General features: G+C 30.2%; 2 protein-coding genes across 2 annotated transcripts; both read left to right on the top strand.

Annotated features, from left to right (window-relative positions):
- Positions 1 to 8710: 8710 nt before the first annotated feature.
- LOC100818577 (protein RALF-like 1) lies at positions 8711 to 9442 on the top strand. Its single transcript, XM_003554598.5, has one exon. The coding sequence runs from the start codon at positions 8778 to 8780 to the stop codon at positions 9165 to 9167; it is 390 nt and encodes a 129-aa protein (XP_003554646.1). The 5' UTR covers positions 8711 to 8777; the 3' UTR covers positions 9168 to 9442.
- A 6791-nt stretch (positions 9443 to 16233) lies between these two features.
- Positions 16234 to 20451, top strand: LOC100818038 (ATP-dependent Clp protease proteolytic subunit-related protein 3, chloroplastic). Its single transcript, XM_003554597.5, has 10 exons — positions 16234 to 16618; positions 16905 to 17006; positions 17138 to 17260; positions 17422 to 17481; positions 17825 to 17921; positions 18003 to 18076; positions 18906 to 18959; positions 19055 to 19138; positions 19236 to 19369; positions 20085 to 20451. Exons 1-9 carry the CDS (start codon positions 16325 to 16327, stop codon positions 19329 to 19331), a joined length of 984 nt encoding a protein of 327 aa, XP_003554645.1. The 5' UTR covers positions 16234 to 16324; the 3' UTR covers positions 19332 to 19369; positions 20085 to 20451.
- The last annotated feature ends 9 nt before the right edge of the window (positions 20452 to 20460 follow it).

The following is a 20460-nucleotide window of genomic DNA, read 5'->3' as shown; positions in this document are numbered from 1 at the left end:
GTTCATATCAATTACCAAGTTTCAGAAAATCGTAAATTTGAGTTTGTTTTCTTTCTATTCAAATCTTCCTTTGAGTCTTTATGTCCTCTAGTAATATACTGTTCGTTAACCAAGAAAAAACACACCTTTTTGTTTAATTTAATCTTATATTTGATCAAATTTATTAATGCAAAAACTAAGACCTAACGTAAATTGATACAAGTAATTAAGGTACCGAAACAAACTCCTATATTCTCAATAGATGTACCCTAAATTTTTGCTTGGTAGGCAACATTCCTTGAGAATTTTTTTTAAAAAAAAAAACGTGGGAATTAGCAGAACACTTAACTTATTATATTAACATATGGTGGACTAATTTTAATGATGTTCCTTAGTTTTAGGGATTATTTTAAATTTTTAATAATTTTAAAAATCAATTTGATAATAGTTACAATTGCAGGGAATAAAGTGATAATTTGTTCTACATAATCACTTAATAAAAGTATTTCAATTAAATGATCATTGTAAACAATTGTTTTGTGTAATTATATAGTCTTTGAATATAAATGAATATAACATTGATTGTGACTTGGGACTTGTGAGGGGGTCTCTAAGTAAAGCGATGATTGCCGTCCCAGTCCCGTGTCCCCGTTCAGTGAATGAATCAAAGCGTAGTGATTAAAAAATTATAAAGAATACTGTGATTAGAGGTTTGCGTCCAATTGTAGTTTGTTGGATAGAGGGGACGTTTCCCTCAAATAAAATAATCACTGATTATTGACCTAAAAACACCATTACTTAAGTATTTAATCATCCTTGTACAAAAAAAAGGAGTATTTCATTATCTGATTTCATTTCATCAGATGGCAGCTGGAGCTTGGAGTAGCTTTGGAACGCGTAAACACCGTCTGGCCAGAGATGTAATGCGGGTCCCAACGACTCTCCTCTTTGTCTCTTTGCAGTTGGCACTTCGTAGATTGGCTGGTGAGGTTAAACTTTTTATTCTTTTAAAGTATTCCGAGTTTTTTTTTTATTCTTGAAAAAATTAAAAGTATTTCAGCATATACATGCAATGTATTTATTTAATTATGGAGAAAACACACTGAATAATAATATTTTTTATTTACTTAAATAATAAATTTAAAACAGAAATAATGATTTTAAGAAATATGTTTTAAAAACCTTTTATTTCTTTTTTTAAAACTTAAGTTACTTTTTTTTTTCTCTCAATTCCTACAATCAGAAGATATCAATGGTTTCTTTTGGAACAATTTAATTAAGTTATAGAGCTTCACGTCAGTTAATAATATCAACTTTAATGAAAGATGATATTATAAAATTTGTAAAAATATTTCAAATATATATATATATATATATATATATATATATATATATATGCTGATGGGTTATATGGTTATATATTATTGGTGTAAAAAAATTTACATCATTAATTAATAAAAAATTATAGTTTGTATGATTTTTAAATAGTTATTATAAAAATTAATGAATTTATTATATATAATCATTTATGATTGAGTGATGTTATAAAACTGTTTTATACTTATAATGTATGATCTATTTTTTTATTTTAAAACTCAAATAAATAAAGAAAATAAACGTGTAACACAAAACCTTAAGGTAATGCTTTTGTAGAAGGTGGAGATCTTTATTTTTTTTTATAATGTTTTTTCTGAAAAAAGCGAGACAAGTTTTATCTTTATCTCCTTAAGTAGTTAACTAAACCAAAGTCATTATTCAACTAAACTGTCTTTGATTTCAAAATGCATAAACACTTGGGTGACAAGTAGGAAGAACTACGAGTTTTAATAAAGTTTTGAATCGGACATACCCGATGGAATTTAAATAAATAAAATTTGGATTCAATTGTGTATTGAGTTAACTCAAAGCAATAAGACCAAGGGGGTCTATGAATAAGTTGGCTGAGCAGTAAAATCAATCTCTAAGAATAAAAAAAATCAATGCGTACAAGTTAATGTGTAATATGATTTTTTTAATTTTATAATTTTTTAAATAAATGAAATGTATCAATACAAACTTATTCTGCCTGTATTTGAGTTAATTAAAAAAAAGTGAAGAATCTAATTAAAAAATTTAACTTAAACTCAATTAATCAATTAATTCAGGTATTTTTCTTTTAAAACCTGATCAATCCATATGCAAGTGTAACGAGGGAAGAGGAAGAAGTAAAAGTAATTCAACAAATAGCATGGAAGTAGAAAATTAGAAAAAGAGAAATATAATGATTTACATAAGGTATAAATAATTAGGACATTATTTGGTGCGTCCAAATAAAAAAAAAAACTAACGATTAATATTTATCAATAAAGAAATACAAAGAAAGGTACAATTAAATATAAAAAATAATAAAATAAGAAATGTTACTCTTAAATATTATTCTTTCCTGTAACGGTACCTTTACCCTATAGGTCTTTACTTCTTTTTGTTCTCTTTTAATTAGAAAAAGCCTGATGTAGGCTCATTATCAACAAAAATGTTCACGCCCCTTTCAAAAATGATGATCAACAGAATCGTTGTTACTAGACCAAGAACTCAAAAAAAAAAAGTACCTGTCGCTTTCAAAAATGGTGACGGAGTTGATGTTATCACACCAAGAACTCTAGAGAGATTTTCTTCATAATGCGTAGCTCAGTCTTACAACCCAATAGTATTTTTTTCACATGGTAAATAGAACATTAAGACACACGGCACAGAAAAAAGCGAACCTTTTTAAGCAGTGTTTTTTTTTTTTTTTTACTTGTATTTGTTTTCTCTTGTGGCATAAATAAAAGTATTAAGATGAATGTGTTGGTCATAAAAAAAATTATATGAAATTATTGTATACAAAGAGATATTGATGTAGCATTAATCAAGAAAAAGATCATAGAAAAATTAGTTAAGGTGAACAACTACGAAAAGGCTCACAAGAAGCACCATTAAACTGCATGAGTTTTAGTTTTGTGAAAAGAGACCAACAAAGACAATTAAAAAGACGGTTAACAGAGATCTAATGATAATAATATTTTTGAAAATATAGCCTTTGACGAAATCAACTCTTATGATGTATTTAATCTTAGTGGGTAAGTGCGATAAGGTTTTGTTGTTGTTATATGTTTAACATGTAACTTTAACCCCTCAACTATATTTTAACACCTTGATTTTTTTGAATTGTTATTATATGAAGTCCTTTTATCCTATTTTTCACATAAAACCCCCATGTTGTCTTTTTTCTATTCAAGGAATTGGAGATTTAGAATATATATTTTAAATAAAAGTGATTTGTAAAATGATGAACATAAAATTTTGATAAAACTTAAAGAAGATTTTATAGAGTGTAAGGCTATGGTAATGAAGAATAAAAAATTGAATTTTTTTTATATGAAATATGATATCCTTTGGGATTCTTAACACTATTGTGATGCCTCTGTATGCTGGCCTTCTATAAAAAAATAATATTTTCATTTGTGAAGTTTAAGTAAAGTTAAATTTAAAATAGTTTAAAAAAATTAATTTTGAATTATTTGAAGAAAAAATAGTTTAAAAAGTTTGGGTAAAAGAAAACTAATGAAATGACTTTTTTTCTGGAACGGCAACTAATGAAATAACTTGAATATAACAATTTAAAAATGGAAGACTAGATCGTAATAATGAAAAAAACAGAAGGACTGGTTTCCTGCACACTTGTGGCAGAGATCTAGCCTAAAATAAAGAATTCAAATTCCTTGGACTCAGATTCACAAATGTCTAAATCAGACATTCTAGTATGTCACTGAAGTATTAGAGAAATACAAATCAATGATATTTAGCATGATAAAGCTGTTTGATAAGTGGATCTATAGAGTGGTTAGTACTTGGTAGTAATGTTGCCAATTTCTTCTACTAAAATGCAAGTGCTTTTTTGTCACTGAGAAACTTAAACAAGCTTGCCAATTTCCTACTCGGCACAAATCCGGTGTGCTTTATATTTCTCAGGAATGTTATTATACAAGTGACTGAATTTCAGATATCACCGTACTATCAGAGAGGGAAAAGTTCAATGATGTGTATGTAGGTCAGAGTTCCAATATAAAAGACTGGTATGTGGTCGTTTTTTCTGGTAAACTTTCTGATTCATAAACTCAGGAGCCACCATTGGACAACAAGGGGCTGATTTTGGTGCCACTTGCAATCAATCCACATTATACCTAGACAACTTTGTGCCTTGATGCTCACTTTCTGTCTTTATCTCTTCTACTACATAGACACTTTCAACCAAAGTTGAAGTTGAACTAATAACAACCCTCTCTTATAATACCAAAATATCTATGTTATGCATGGTTGCAATTAAACGATAAGGCTAAGTATTATATTCAATAGATATAACTTCCAAGGCTATTTCCCCCCATTAGGAACCATGTTCCCCTTCCCGAAAATTTCTCCTCTTCCTGAAAATTTCTCATAGCACGCAAAAGGGACAAATATAAAAACGATATTGAAATAAAGTTAAACTCTAATCAATATCAATACAAAATTAAAAGTTTGATACGGTCCAAATCTTAATTAAGTAATTAGCAAGTTGGCACCGAAAAGGGAAAAAGGATTGAATTGCATTATATAGTTTTCCATTGCATGCAAACTATATAATATTTGTATCTTTTTCAAAAGCAATAGACAACCTAAGAATAGCTACAGCTAATTAGAGTTCTATTTGAATATGAAATTCTCTTTTTAATACTATTTGTTATACATGATGCATTATACATCTTTGATGACCCTATATACATACTGAAATGAGGCATAAGGTGGGAGGCAGAGCAGAAAAGAAAAATAGCATAAACATTATGAATTTGCAAGAGATGAGGCCAGGCATGCCATACCCTGGAGGGTGTTACTTGTTAGGGATCGAAATCCCTGCAGTAAGAGCGTTTCTATGTTCATGCATTCAGCTAATTGGATTCGTTAGATGAAATATCAAATAACTCATATTTTATCTCAACAATTTCAACTTAAAATATGTTTTGGAAATGTGAACCATCTAATCTCATCTAATAATTCATTCAAAATGTGTGAACGTGTGAAAAGATAACGTACTCTGGTTATTGGAATATTGGACCAAACCTAAGAGTGGAATTATCTACCAAAAAAAACTTGAGAGAAAAGTTGAATACTTCCTTTCCTTTCTCCTCCTTGTCTCCGAGAATAATTTGTTAAACATGACTTACATTTTGTCAACAAACAACAACAACAATTTTTAAGAAATATGGTTGAATTGTTTTATATATTTTTTTCAGAATGTTTTGAGAATTTTTTAAATGGAAAATGTAATAAGCTTCTAATAGATATAACTTTGTAATTTATTGATAAACTAAAAAATTTAGAAAATAAAAGATTAAATCAATTATTTTATGATCAAAATAGTATGATATGATAACTTTATTCCTCAAGTTTGTAGTTAAGATCAATTTTCAAATCTGTATATCTATTGAGAAACAGAAGTTCTTTAAAAAAAAAGCCAGTATATTAGACGCTAACTTGGAAAAGAAACCTATTTTATGATGAATGAACATCCACAAACTAAAAAATATTGTTAACTTTCTTTATTGCACATATCAAATATAGATTATTCAAATATCATACACAAAAAACTGCAAACGATAAAATATGAGATGCTCTGGTAATCTCAAGTCGTAGTAATTTTTTGACTTGACTCTGTTCCCACCTTCTCCTCAACTCTACACTTGTATTATTCAATTATTAATTAGTTATCCTCTATGCTTTCTGACTTTTATATATCTAAATCCTTGTGTGAGAAACTTAGCTGTTATCCATCATTGAATTATAGTGAACAAGTTTTCAATACTTCATCATCCCGGAAAAACCTTGCCTGTTATTCATTAAAAATAGACATTCTTAAAAAATCATATGTAAAGGAGGACACTTCACAACATTTAAAAAATAGGAGTAGCAGGTGAATATAAAACTAATACATACATCATACAATATGGCTGCGGTTAGAAATACCTGCTTTATATGTCGCACGTGGTGCTTTATATGTAAGTGGAACTTTTTTATCAGATGTTTTTATAAATATAATCGTAAGACTTACTTTTAGATAAAGGTAATCATTAGGTAAAAGTATAAAACTTAGAGTTTAATAACTATATTGGTAATTGCTATTCGTGAGTACTACATGCATCGAAAATAGGATAAAGAAGTTTAATAAATAATTTATCAGATGTATCTTTAATTTATGTTTTTTTTTGTGAGATTTATAAATAATTTATTTTTGTGTGAATTATGCAGTGAAAATTCCATTTAGATGACTAATGTTTAACTTATTTAGATTTTTAGGCTAAAGAAGAGAAGATTTTGAAATGTTGCTGAAGGGCTCGCTCAGCGAGCCAGATTGACTAGGCAAGACTTATTTTCTTAGTGAGGAAGTCAGCTCGCTAAGCAAGTACGAAACCCTAGAAGAATGTTGAGTCAGAGAACAGCACGCTTAGCGCGTAGCCAGTCTGTCTAGCAAAGATTTTGTCTCTTTTTGAGCTTAGCGCGTTCAATCCCGCTTAGTGCCCAGCCACTAACTCTTGCTCAGGGAGACATGCTCATAGAGCACGCCTTCGTAAGCTGAAAATCCCAAAAGTCTTTAAAAACTAAGAGAGGATGGGAAATGAAGCATTACACAATGTGTAAAGGAAGGAACAAGACACCAAGGCTGAAAGAAGACATTTTTTTTTTCACATTTTTTACTTCACCATTTCATTCCTACATCATTTTCATCCTTGTATTGAGTCATCCTTGTTAATGGAGGGCTAGACACTTCATTGTAAGGGAGTTTTTTCACTGAGCACTCTTGAGGTAAAAACTCTAACTATCTATTTAATATTATTGCTAGTGTTCTCTACTTTTATATGTGTTTAGTTTTCATATTTGTGACTTGATCACCCATTTATATATTTTGTTAGGCTTTGAGTATTGGAAAATGCTTTTAGTCCTTAGAACTTTGTAGAGCAGCTAGAGGCCTGCATTTCTATGAATGGTGTGTAGTGATCTAGTAAATATTGCATTTTTTGTGTAATGAGCTCGCTTGGAATAAGTTTGTTGAGGAATAAAGAATGAAACTAGAAGGACTAGGCTCTTTCATGTTAGGAATTAACGCTGCAAAGAACATTGGAGCAAATATTAAATAGAGAAAAACTTATTTAGTTACATCAAGAGAAAATTCAATAGAATACTCCCCAACATATTCATCTTGATATTTGTTCTATTATACAATTCTACGTTTGTTTTATCATGTATTTTTAAGTTTAGAAAAATTAATTCAGGAATTTGAAATAGAACTAGTTATTTCACTACAATTAAAATTGTTTACAAATTGAATATACGTCATCAAAGTATGACAAATTTTTTGTAGACACGATACTTACTGTTTTAATTACTATTTGAACGAATTAATGAACTTGTGAATCGTATTAACATATATATTGTTAGTAGGAAACTTTTCACATTATTAATTGTAGGAGTAAATAATTTTTTATATGACTTTTAAGATAGCTTTAATTATATTTGTCAGTTTATAATTAAACAGTAATGTTAAAAAATATACTATCAGCCCAGAAAAGAAATACAATAAATATTTATTAATGCACCACTCGCATATTCTTTGCCTTCCTCCACTCTGTCCATGTCTTTAATCAAACATTTTATGAAAGGTATCTTCCATTAAGATTGAATTTTCCAAATTCATGCAGAATTCTTGTCGTCTATTCTTCTATAAACAGTTTTAATGGTGAAACATGTATCATTTATTTTTAATAATTTTTGTTGCTAAGTTGATAATTTAATGCCTTTAATCAAATTAAAAAACAATATGTTCCTGATGGACTACACATTGTAATGATTAGCAATTATGAAACAACAAATATTTTGCTAATATTATTTAAATACACCAACGTTTTTTAGGATAAATTATACTTAAACCCCGATAAATGACTTCAATAAAAGTTTGCCGTCGACTTTGTTACTGTGGATTTTTATTAAGTATTTATTAGGATAAGTTATCTTTTATGTTATTAGAATAAAAATAGTGCTTTGTTTGGTTAGAAGTAAAATTACAGAGGGACATGAGGATTTGTATTTGAATAGAAACTTCGCAGCTTACTTTAGATGGTACAATTTTAAAATTAATTTTGTATTGAGTATAATTGATGTTAAGAAAAAAATAATTATTGTTTTTTATAGTTTTTTTCATAGAATTTAAATATGAAACCAAGCACTTCATGATTATTTTTTTGTTAGTTAAATTTTACTATAATATAATTTGATGTCTCTATATAAAATTATTAAGTATTTTTTTAATGTACAATGAAAATAATAAGGTTTGAATTAAAAAAATTATTCAAATTATTTAAATTGCTTGTCATTAGATCGATTTTAACGAGTTTTGTTAATAACAATCCTAGTGAGTTAATTGATATCAAATATTAAAAAATTATTATATCCGTATTATTTAATAAATTTCAATAAAAATAAGAAATTAACTTTATTTTTTTTATAAATATTTATGAAAATGATTATGGATATTTTTGAAGGAATATGGAATGAACTTTCTTTAAGCATCAATTAATTTGAAATTTTACACATTTAATTTCTCTTATGGGAATGGCAGGAATGTAAATAAAGGGTAATCGAGTGTCATTATGTAACGCAGGGGTCTTTTAAAACTGGTTGCAAATAATGCTGCCGTTACTCTGCAAAACCAAAGCAAGAAGGAACATTGTAATCGTAAGCTCCGAAGCTTCATGATATTCCAACAACCTTCAAAGACAGAGAAGAAAGAAGAAAACAACCTCAACAAACAAACATCAATGGCAAACACGTATTCGTGGCTCTTCCTCGCGATTTGTGCCACCCTCTTGCTTCTTCTGTCTTCGTCGCCGACAGCGGACGCGGGAGCGCTGGGCATGGAAATGACATGGATACCCTCCATGCCCATGGAAGAGGAGTTCCAGCTGGACAGCGAGATCAGCCGGCGCATCTTAGCCACGACCAAGTACATCAGCTACGGTGCGCTGCAGAGGAACACTGTCCCCTGCTCTCGCCGCGGAGCCTCCTACTACAATTGCCAGCCTGGCGCCCAGGCCAACCCTTACAGCCGTGGCTGCAGTGCCATCACCAGGTGCAGGAGCTAAATTTATTATTTTCTATTTTTTTTTTAAATTTTCATATTCGGGTTTCATTGTATACATGACCAAGATTCAATGTTTATGTATTATTGTCCTGTTGCCGATAAATAATTGTCGAATCAATGACAGTGATTCATCATTTTATTTCTTATTTTGGCTTTTTAAAATAAGGAGGTGTACTTAGAATAAAGTGCACTTATATTGTTGATTTTCTGAACAACTGAATATGCATGTAACAAAATCTTTTGTTCTAAAGGAACCAAATCTTTTATTTTTAGGTAGATTATAACTTATACACCACAGTTCTTTGTATTTATAGTATTTTTGTTATTATTAAAACTAACAAAATGTTCAGCACTATGGGTTTTAAGTTAAAATTTCAATTTTGATCGAAGAACCTTACCAGAAACAATTAAACAACTCTTTGAAGTTTTATTATCCTGTAGAAATATAAAAACTGTCCAGCAAAAACCCATGTATCAATATTGTACACTAACTTTTTTTGTCATGCATTTTCTGTCCCTTCTTTTATATTTTGCATTTATTTTTCCAAATTGAAATTTCATTGCCCGTGATTTGCATGGGTTCAGTGTTCTAGTTTCATTTAATGCTTAATTCTTTGCTGTAAGAGCTAGCCAAGGCATAATGCTTTAATTACTTTCCACGCTTGCCTATATGGAGTTGTTGTAAATTGACTTTTTAATTGAATTTTACGAGGACCAGCGTTGTATGAGATTTTGTTGGGCGTGGGAATATTTTTTTTCATAATCGAAGTGCAAGCTTTAAATTTGGGAAGATGCAAATTTGATTAATTTTGGGTGCCTTAAGGTGAAACAAAATAGCTAAATATAAGGTATCGGTGAGATAAAGTTTTAGTCCTCATTATCTGAGATTCATGGAATTATTACTATTCGTTACGCTAGTTTTTTTATTAAACACGTTAGATCTTTCTCAAGACTGATGAGAATACAAACACGGAAGATACAAAGTTGGGTGGAGTGAATGAATAGATTAATGGCAAAAGGCCAAGTTGCCGGCACAGAGAGTTTTTTTGTATAATGTATAAAAAATTTAAATTCCCCACCATTTACATATTTTTTTATGGTTGGGTAGTTAACGATGGGTTCCATCACATTCTATGTTCTAACACTGTCCAAATTAAAGATAATAGTGGTCCCTTTGCCAAAACCATAGGTTTATACACCCAGGCCCCACAAATTATATCGGTATCTTTTTTCAAAAATACCAAGTATGCAGTTAGATTATGATAGCCTTTCCATGTAGTAGAAGCTTTTATAATAAGTACTCCATTCCTCATGGAGATTGAGGGGACCAAAGTAATTAGTGACAGTCCTGGCACTGTTAATGTGAAAGGTCAATAATTTGGTATAGTAATTTTCATTATTTATTGTTCGCATAAATTTCTCAATTCTCAGACACCAAACCAACCTAACATATGGTGAATACTACATGACATGACTGGTACGGGTATGGTCAATAAACAGTGGGGGAAAGTGAAGATACCCTCCACTCCTACATCAATAATGACGAAGGCTAACAATACTTTTTTTTATAATTAATTTCAATTAATAGAAAAGATCCGTTTGGTGACATTTCCTCCTACTTCAATTAACTTCAAAAAGAATTTGTCATAATCACGCGCCTTTAATTATTAGTGGTTAAAGGTCATTAATTATTCTATCAATCGGCTCCCTTTTCACTTAGTCTAAAGTTCGAAATGTGTTGGATTAGAAGTCTCTCTTTGACTCGGATATTAATACTACTTTAAATAAGATCAAACAAATTTACACTTTAAGTTTCTCATTAAAATATATTTACTATTAGTATTTATAAGTTAACAAATATGTTATATATTAATAAAAAACAGTCACATATATTAAAAAAAATTAACATATTTATAATATTTTCTTTTAAACTTACGTTAGTCTCATTCATGTTGTACCAGTCCAAGGCCGTGTACAGTTTAAGGCAAATTAGACATCAACTTAAGGTCCAAAAAAAAAAAATTTTAGGCCCCTAAATTTTTTTTATTATTAACTATTAACAAATTTTAACTGATCAAAATAAAATAATTTAGAATCTCTCTCTTCCTTAAAAATTAGTCAATCAATATCATTTTTTAAAAAAATTAATCAATATCATAATTAATGTCATTTTAAGTATTTTATTTATCTCAAAAAAGTAAATTCATAATAACTTTCTTTTAACCCATCCAAATTTCCTAACTAACTTATCTCATTCTTCAGACTCTATTCTTCATGTTTTTTCATTTGAAAAATCTTTTCGTGAAAAACGTAAAATCCATAGAAAACCTCATTTTGATGAAAATATTAGTAATGAGATCACACATTCACTTGAAGAATCTTTTCGCATTGAGTATTTTTTATACATATTAGATCAATCAATTAATTCTATTGAGACACGATTTGAATAACTTTTACAATATGAGACTATTTTTTGTTTTATATTTGATTCCAAAAAAATTAAAGCTTTAGATGAGGATGAATTGTAAAAATATTGTACTAATATTGAAAAGTTTTTAAGGTTTAATGAATACTCTGATATTGATGGTATTGATTTATTTTCAGAATTGAAAGTATTAAGAGAAGTGTTAAGAGAAAAAATTAGCACACCAGTAGAAGTATTGAGTTATATTAAAACTTTAAATTCTTTTCCAAATGTTTACATTGCATATGAAATTTGATTAACCATCCTTGTAACAGTTGTTACTGCTGAAAAAAGTTTTTTAAAATTAAAAGTGCTTAAATCATATCTAAAATCAACAATATTACAAGATAGATTGAATGAGTTAACTATTTTATCTATTGAAAATGAAGTGTTAGAATTACATGATTACAAAATTTTGATAAATAATTTGCTAAAAAAGCTAAAAAAATTAATATAAAAATTAATATTTTATATAATATACTAAGTCTTTTTAAAATTTTTATAAAAAAAAATTTCTTTAACATTTTTACCTTAGACCCTAAAATTTCTGTACACAACCCTATACCAGCCTGATCGGAAGTATTGTAATTTTCCAGGTCTGGAAAACAAATTGAATAAAGAAGGATGGTTAAACAGGAGTATCAATCTAAGATGACCGGCCGGGGGGGTCAATGTCTCGTTTGTTTTATACTGAAAATTTCTGGTACGGTCACCTCACACGTTTTCAATATAGAATCCGTAATATTTTAATTTCATCACTAAACTAATTCTATCAAAAATAATTTTAATTGGATTTAAAAAATGAAAAAGACACTCAAATCATTTTTGCCTTTGGTCGTCACATTCACATAACCAAGACATATTGGTAGTCATTTTCTGGTAATCTTACGCGTTGGAAAGGTGAAGCTCAATTGTAGACTTGTAGGAACTACTAGGCCACAACTTTTTTTTTTTTATGCTTTCAGAAAATGGAGCAATTTCCACCCGTCACGTTATAGCCTTTTTAGGGGGACCAAGGTTGTTAATGTAAATTTTTTATGTCACTGTGCCCTTGTATATGTAAAGTTATTAAAGATAAAATAAAGAATATCATTCTAAGAAAATCAACGATCAATATTTAAAATATATATATATATATATATTATCTATTAATTTTTCATTTGTGATTAGAATTAATTACTTTATCTTCTAAAATAAGTTGTTCACTTTAATCATTTTGTTTGATTTTTGAAATAAAGTGGGAGGTAGGAGAGTGAAAGAATAAAAAGTGAGATAAATGTTAGGTTATTTAGTAGGAGAGAAAATTAAAGTATAAATTTTCCTTTCTCTTACTTGACTGTGAAGAGAGTAGAAGAAAAGAATATATATATATATATATATATATATATATATATATATATATATATATATATATAAGTGCATAACAATAAAAAAAATAGTATTTTACTTTGACAAAAATAACTTTAAGTTCTTATGGATAACAAAACAAAAAAAAGTTCAGTTATGTTCTTATAAATTGTCTTGTTACTTGTTGGTAGTCCTTATGATTTATGCAAAAAAATAAAAAAAATAAATGTAGTACTTCTGATTCTGAATATTAAGAAAATTGTATGAATTCATTTTCTTTAAAAATTGACAATATTAAATTCTTTCTTGTCTCCATTCTATTACATATATGGGTGAACGTATTCCGCATTTATGTAATTCCTCAATTCTCATACATATATGGCGCTCTAAGCGGGAGCAACTTGAAATTAAATTAGACCAGCAAAAATCCAAGTTTTAAATATAGGTTATCATACGTCTAGTTAGGCTTAATCTACACTTATTTTATTTTGTATTTTTGGACTTTTTTTCCAATTATATCATTTACACTTTTACAACAGCATGCCCAATTTAAAAAGATGAATTAGATTATGAATTTTTTACTTGTGTATGCTATGTTGCATGTAGAGGTATATTTCGAGTTTAAAACAATACAAATTAATCTGTTATAATATTTGCTTGATGATGGACATGTTTATGATGGACATGTTTGTATTACTTTGGTGGTTGTAACTTCTTGTAATAACTATTCTTTTATATTAATATAATATTCTTTTTGCTGTGCAAAAAATATATACAAATTAATCTAGAAGTTGTAACAGAGTCTAGGATACAAGATGGTAGAGGCCCAGCAACTTAGGCTCTGTTAGGTTAAAAAAAAAGTCTGTTCGGGGGAATCTTAGAGCCCAATTTATGTAATTGGATCAAGCAGCCATGTTGTAGTGGGCTGGTCCCCAACGTTGGTATTATTACATGAGAAAATCTATTTTTCATTTTAGAGTGGAAAATTGGAAATGAAGACAAATTATCGCTCCATAAAAACATGGAAGCAAACTTCGGCTGAAAATTTTAGATGGGAAAAATGATAATTTTCTCTTTAACTTTTGAAGTTTTCTTTAAGATTGCCTACTGTAATATGTAATCCACCCTAAATCCCTAAACAAAGACGGAGATTAAACACTAAAAATAATGGAAAATAATTTAGACATATTAGAGTTTGATAAGAATAAATATTCTTTTTACAACATTCCTTTGATTCAACATAAGTTCATGAATCCTAACGAATCAAGTAACTCATCAATCTTTATATCGTGAAATCAAGATCTTTATAGATGAATAACATATTCAATGTTAATTTTCTTAGAAAGATGGTATCAATTTCATATTAATTTCCTTTATAACAGATTATTTTTCGAGGGCATGAATGTCAATTAAGATAATTCAAAAACCTCCAAACATTTCATTGATAATCTAATGGTCATTCATTTTAAACATCTTATATTATTTTTCAAAAGGTTTATATTTTTTTTTTCTTTTTGACACTGGTTGTTCCTTCATAAGTGAGAGCAATAATGTCTCACATCTACATAATAGTTTTGTAGCAAAATACTTTGTTTTATTGAGTCACAGTCAAGACACAACTAATAAAGTAATCTACCTTGACAATGAGTTGCTTCTTGTTTACATTTTCCTGAGTCTATTATGGAACAAAAGTTTCATTCTCAATTTTTGAATGCTTAAAATTCTCCATTTATTATAACTCAACAAGGATTATAATATTATAATATATGGATTTAATGGGCATCTGCAACATTTGGTCTTGCCCGTAGGGATAATTATCTAAAAAGAAAAAAGGTTTGGAGCCTTATGACTAAAGTTCCTTAAGTTGTGGGCTATTATTATACATTTGTCATATTGAATTGTAAATTTTTCTTATCTAACACCAAGAAATGCTCACCTTCAGAGGTTGAGCTTTGATACCTAATCCTAAAAATAGGATAACAAAGATAGAGGGAGATTGAATTATGTTTTTTAAGAATTGTTTGACAATTTTTTTTAGCAAACTCATCTAACCAAAAAGACGAAACAAGTTTACAAACCATACAATGTTTTAAGATAAACATGAGGAACTTTAGCTATGAGCTATTATTCTACATTTGACATGTTGAATTGCAAATTTTTCTTCTCTAACATGATGAAGCGCTCACCTTTAGAGATTGAACTTTGATATCTTGTTGTAAAAATAAGATAACAAAGAAAGAGGAAATTGGATTATGTTTTTTAAGATTTGTTTGACAACTTTATAAAAAACTCATTTAACCAGAAAGACGAAACAAGTTTGCAAATCATATAACATTTTAAGACAAATCTAAGGTATCGTTCCATGAATTTAATTTTATCAAAATTTATTGTTGAAATCAATTTTTTTTATCACATTTCACTCTCTTAATGTTAGTAAGTATTATCAATATAAAAGGAAAAAAAAACACAAAGATTTGTACTTATTCATCCTACTTAAAATTACATTCAATCTTTCACAACAATCAAAATTTTCATTGGCACTGCTTTATAGGAACATTGTACAAATATTATTTTACAAATATTTAAGTCTATTTGGAAGGACCAAAAGAAAAAACCAAATATATTTAGATGAAGTAAAACAAAAATCACGTAACGCAACATATGACTTATAATGTGTTTAAATGGTTACCTAAATTGATTTTGGCCTTTAAAATCATGGTGAAAAATTAAAAATATGGAAATAACTATTTTATATTTTGACTTTTAACGTGAAAATGAAATTATTTATGTTAAGGGTGTTTGAGAGAACTCATAATCTAATTTAAAATTTCAGTTGTTGTTTTTAGAAAATAGGTTATTTCCAAAATAAGCCAGATGTTTGAGATCCTAGTTTAAATTTAGGAAAAACTTTTTTTTTTACATATAAAAAATTTGTTTTCTTTCAATTGTTTTTATACAATTTTAATATGTATTTTTTTCATTCAAACGAAATTAATTATTCAGGAAACTTACCCAAACAAATATTGATATGATTATAATCAATTATTGAAATAATATAATTTTTACGGTTGTCCCAAACACACCAATCTAATCCAAACATATTATTTATAATTGTGTGACGTATTAAAGTAGAGTTCTATTAATTTCGTCAGCAATTTTATAAGGAAGAAATTGAAAAAAAAGACTAAAATGAAAAATCAAATGCAATATTGACGGGTAAAAAATGATATATAAAGCAATAAAATATATCGAAACAGCTGTATATTAAATATTAAACTAGAGATTAGAGAAACTTGGCAGTTGATATTTGGTGGCTCATCTGTTTCTGGTTGAAGTGTTTGTGCAGCATGGCCATGGTAGGCGGAACCATGATGGCTGCGTATTTGCGTGTATCCATGCCCACTTCCCCACAGTCCCCCACCACTACGAGGAGGAGATGCAGAAATCTGAAAACTTCTTGCTCCGTTAACAGACCCAAAATTCCAATGCCCCCTCTCAACCCTAAAGACCCCTTTCTCTCCAAGCTCGCTTCCGTCGCTGCTTCTTCCCCTGAAACGCTCCTCAACACTCCCAAAAACTCCGACACCCTTCCTTATCTCGACATCTTCGACTCCCCCAAACTCATGGCAACTCCCGCTCAAGTAATTATATATTTTCTCACTTATGGCTAAGTATTTGATTTGTGCTAGGATTTCTGGTAACATAACATGCTACTTAGTACTTACTTCCTGGTACAAATTATAAATTAGAATTTAGTGTCCCAGCTTCTGTGCTTAGTATTTTTGAATTAAACATGTGCTGAAAGAGATTGGATGGCCTGTTTTTTCTGGCTGAGTGACCTATATAGTGTATACTATTTGTAATTTGTATTTCCTGTAGTCATGCTTATATGTTGGGGTAACTCAATTAATTGTGTGGTTGAATTAGGTTGAAAGGTCTGTTTCATACAACGAACACCGGCCCAGAAGGCCGCCACCTGACCTGCCTTCGCTGCTTCTCCATGGTAGAATTGTTTACATTGGCATGCCTGTAAGTGTTCAATTGTCAATTGTGTATTGTTTTATGTGTTATTGCATCTGGTTCCGATTCTGCTGTTTATTGCAGTTAATACTTTGTTGTTGCAATTTGTACAACCTGCTATGACTGTTTTTGAATCTCAGTTGGTGCCAGCTGTCACGGAGCTTGTCGTTGCAGAATTGATGTACTTGCAGTATATGGATCCTAAAGAGCCAATCTATATTTACATAAATTCCACTGGGACTACGCGAGATGATGGTGAAACGGTAATTGGCTTCTGGCTTGCTGTTTATGTGAAATGTTCGATTTGCTGTGGTCACTTTACTTTGTATTTTTTATATCTGTAGTTTAAGATAATCTATAAATTAAGCTGTCTGTCTTCCTTTCTCCTTTGTTATCCTCATGCCTTTTGAGTTCTTGCATTCAGGTAGGCATGGAGACAGAAGGTTTTGCCATTTATGATGCAATGATGCAGTTGAAAAATGAGGTTTGTTTCTTTAAATTAAGAATCACTTCGAATGATTATTTAGTTGCATGCCTTGTTGACTACTATTGATGATGGTTCTTGGTAGTAACAAGATGAGACAAGATTGTGGGTTACCTTGGGTTTCTGTTTAAAATTAATTGCACGTGTTTATTTGATGTGCTACAGTTTATTAGCATGTCATATGGCATTTATGTTTATGACTTAATTTAAGCTACTTATTTCTAAACAATTCTGATGGGCAGCAGGATTGTTCTTCCTTGTGGAGCTGTGTGTTTTTCTCTTCACTAACATTTGAACATATCTTTTGTCATGTATTTGGATTTGGATTTGGCGTCCTGAGCAGATACACACAGTGGCGGTTGGATCTGCTATAGGTCAAGCCTGTTTGCTACTTTCAGCAGGGTCTCCGGGTAAACGCTTTATGATGCCACATGCTAAAGGTACAGTTTGGATTTAACTTTGTGGCTTTGTTCCTTTAATTCCTTACAGATGTAATAGTTTTCTATTGATTTCTGTTTCAGCCATGATTCAGCAGCCTCGTATTCCTTCCTCTGGGTTGATGCCTGCAAGTGATGTTCTTATTCGTGCAAAGGAGGTTAGTCTACTTTGGTCCCCCCTCCCTCCAAATGGTTATGGTTGTTTGGCAATCACCATGTAATATTGCCTGACTATTTTTCTTGTCGTAAAGTTACATTAGAACACTATTCATGCGGAAGCTTTTATAGTACTTCCAATTAGAGTTCAAGAGTTTTATATATCCTTTTGACTTTCATATTTTAAATATAATCTCTCCATGGAATTTCTTGGTTGCAGATTTGCCCCCAAACATCTTAGCAAATTTTCTTTCTTTCTAAACCTAGTCTCCATAATTTGTTTGTAAATGAGTTTTTGAGTGTCTTTCTAGTTTAAGATCTAGTACTTTATCTTCACTCACAAATCTTAAATGCAAACACTTGATGGAATTCCTAGTCACAGATTCATTCATACCTTTGGGAGCAATTATTCATTCTATTTTTCTTTCTTGATCTAAGACTTTATCTTCACTCACAAATTTTAAATGCAAACACTTGATGGAATTCTAGTCACAGATTCATTCATACCTTTGGGAGCAATCGTTCATTCTATTTTTCTTTCTTGATCTAAGACTTTATCTTCACTCACGAAGTTTAATTGCAAACTCTTGATGGAATTCCTAGACACAGATTCATTTGTACCTTTGGGAGCAATTATTCATCTTTTCTTTCTTTCCACGTTTACTTTCAATTATATCATTAGATTAAATGCTAAATGCGAATCTGAACATTTTCTGAACATTTTCTTTACCCGTCCCTCCTACCTCCTCCTTTTGTTTTTATTTAAACCCTAAACAATGTCCAATTATGTATTTAAAATGTTTCTTTACAATTCTTTTTTTTTTTCCTCAGGTGATAATTAACAGGGACAATCTGGTTAAACTACTGGCCAAACACACGGGAAATGTGAGTATCATGCACAGGTACTAGATGTCATATATAATTCAGGGAAGATGAGGTAAAATCTAATTTCTGTTATTTGCTTCTTTCTAAATTACTAGTCAGAGGAAACAGTTGCTAATGTGATGAAGAGACCATATTATATGGATGCAACAAGGGCTAAGGAATTTGGGGTCATTGATAGAGTAAGTACTTATTTACATAGTGTCAATGGGTTCTCTTCCTCAGTGTATGTTCTTCAACATGCATGGCTGACCAAACCAATGCTGGAACTGTTCCCAGATTCTTTGGCGTGGTCAGGAAAAGGTTATGGCAGATGTTGCTTCTCCAGATGACTGGGACAAGGGTGCTGGTATCAAAATTGTAGATGGATTCTAGTTCCTCTTTTGTGGATACGTTTCTTGTTTCTTGTCAATGTAAGTGCATCATATTTTTCCTGTTTTTTTCCTGTTTTGTTGGGAGGGGGCGGATGCAAAGGTGACTGCTGCTTGAAATTTGGCCGTAAGAACCAAGTAGATGACTGCTGCTTGAAATTTGGCCGTAAGAACCAAGTAGATGACATCTCCCGTAGTTGACATCTCCCTTGTTGGAGCTCCTAAGCTCCTCTGGTAGATTGAAGCATACAGGCGGTGTTAGGAAAAATAGAAAACCAGCTGAGTTCTTTAAATTAAGATGCAAATATTAATTTGAACTAGTTTCTAAACATTATATTTATTTTGCCTAAAGTTTGTATTTGAAGCAGTTTAATAAATTGCGTTTGGTTATCATTTTAAAAATTGTGTAGATAAAGTGAAAAAGAAGGATGGGAGAGAAAATAAGCTGCTTTTGATCCAAATAGAAACTACTTATTTTGTAGCCAACTCTGTTGAATTTCTCTGGAACCCTTTTGTAATAAATGGCTTAACAAGTTGAAGATAACCTATGTTGACATTAGCAAATGATGCAACCCCAATGTGATGTGTATCTACTATCTAAACTTTTTCCTTGAACATCAAAGGCACAACCTGATATTCTCAACTGCATGATAAATGTTTCTCTAATTTTCTAATTTAGTTTGCTGTGGCATGTTAGTTTTTTTTTAAATACTAAGAGCAAAGTTTTACTTATTTTTGTGATGATGCTGCCTTTCAGGTCACATGTTTCGGTAGGATTTGTTTTCATGGTCTACGGGTCCAGAAATGTTCCACAGCTATTCTTCATAGAACACTGACCCCGTAGTTACCCAAGTGCCCAGGAGACAGAGGAGTTGATGGACGTTTTACTAAGAATGTCCCGAAAAAAGAAAAGAAAAGAAAAAGAAATAGTGATTGTTCATCCATGTAATCATATACAGTGATTGGTTCTGACTATTAGTTAGTCATTGGCTGCCTACCCGAATTTTACACAGGGACTGTGATTGGCGTTTATCATTACACAATTAAATAGAGTACATAATTTGTAATCTTTTTGTTTCTATATCATTCGATCAGAGATGAACCAAAAGAAACATCTTTGCAAATCACGTACC

This window comes from Glycine max, chromosome 19 (assembly GCF_000004515.6).
Source record: "Glycine max cultivar Williams 82 chromosome 19, Glycine_max_v4.0, whole genome shotgun sequence".
NCBI classification, from domain to species: domain Eukaryota; kingdom Viridiplantae; phylum Streptophyta; class Magnoliopsida; order Fabales; family Fabaceae; genus Glycine; species Glycine max.
This window is presented reverse-complemented; position numbering and strand designations above follow the sequence as displayed.

Bases quoted from the DNA above. Each gene is read 5' to 3' on its own strand.
- LOC100818577 (XM_003554598.5), top strand. From the start codon at position 8,778: ATGATATTCCAACAACCTTCAAAGACAGAGAAGAAAGAAGAAAACAAC.
- LOC100818038 (XM_003554597.5), top strand. From the start codon at position 16,325: ATGGCCATGGTAGGCGGAACCATGATGGCTGCGTATTTGCGTGTATCC. The intron at 17,007-17,137 runs GTAAGTGTTCAA...TTTGAATCTCAG, and splicing joins TTGTTTACATTGGCATGCCT to TTGGTGCCAGCTGTCACGGA. The intron at 17,482-17,824 runs GTTTGTTTCTTT...CGTCCTGAGCAG, and splicing joins TGATGCAGTTGAAAAATGAG to ATACACACAGTGGCGGTTGG.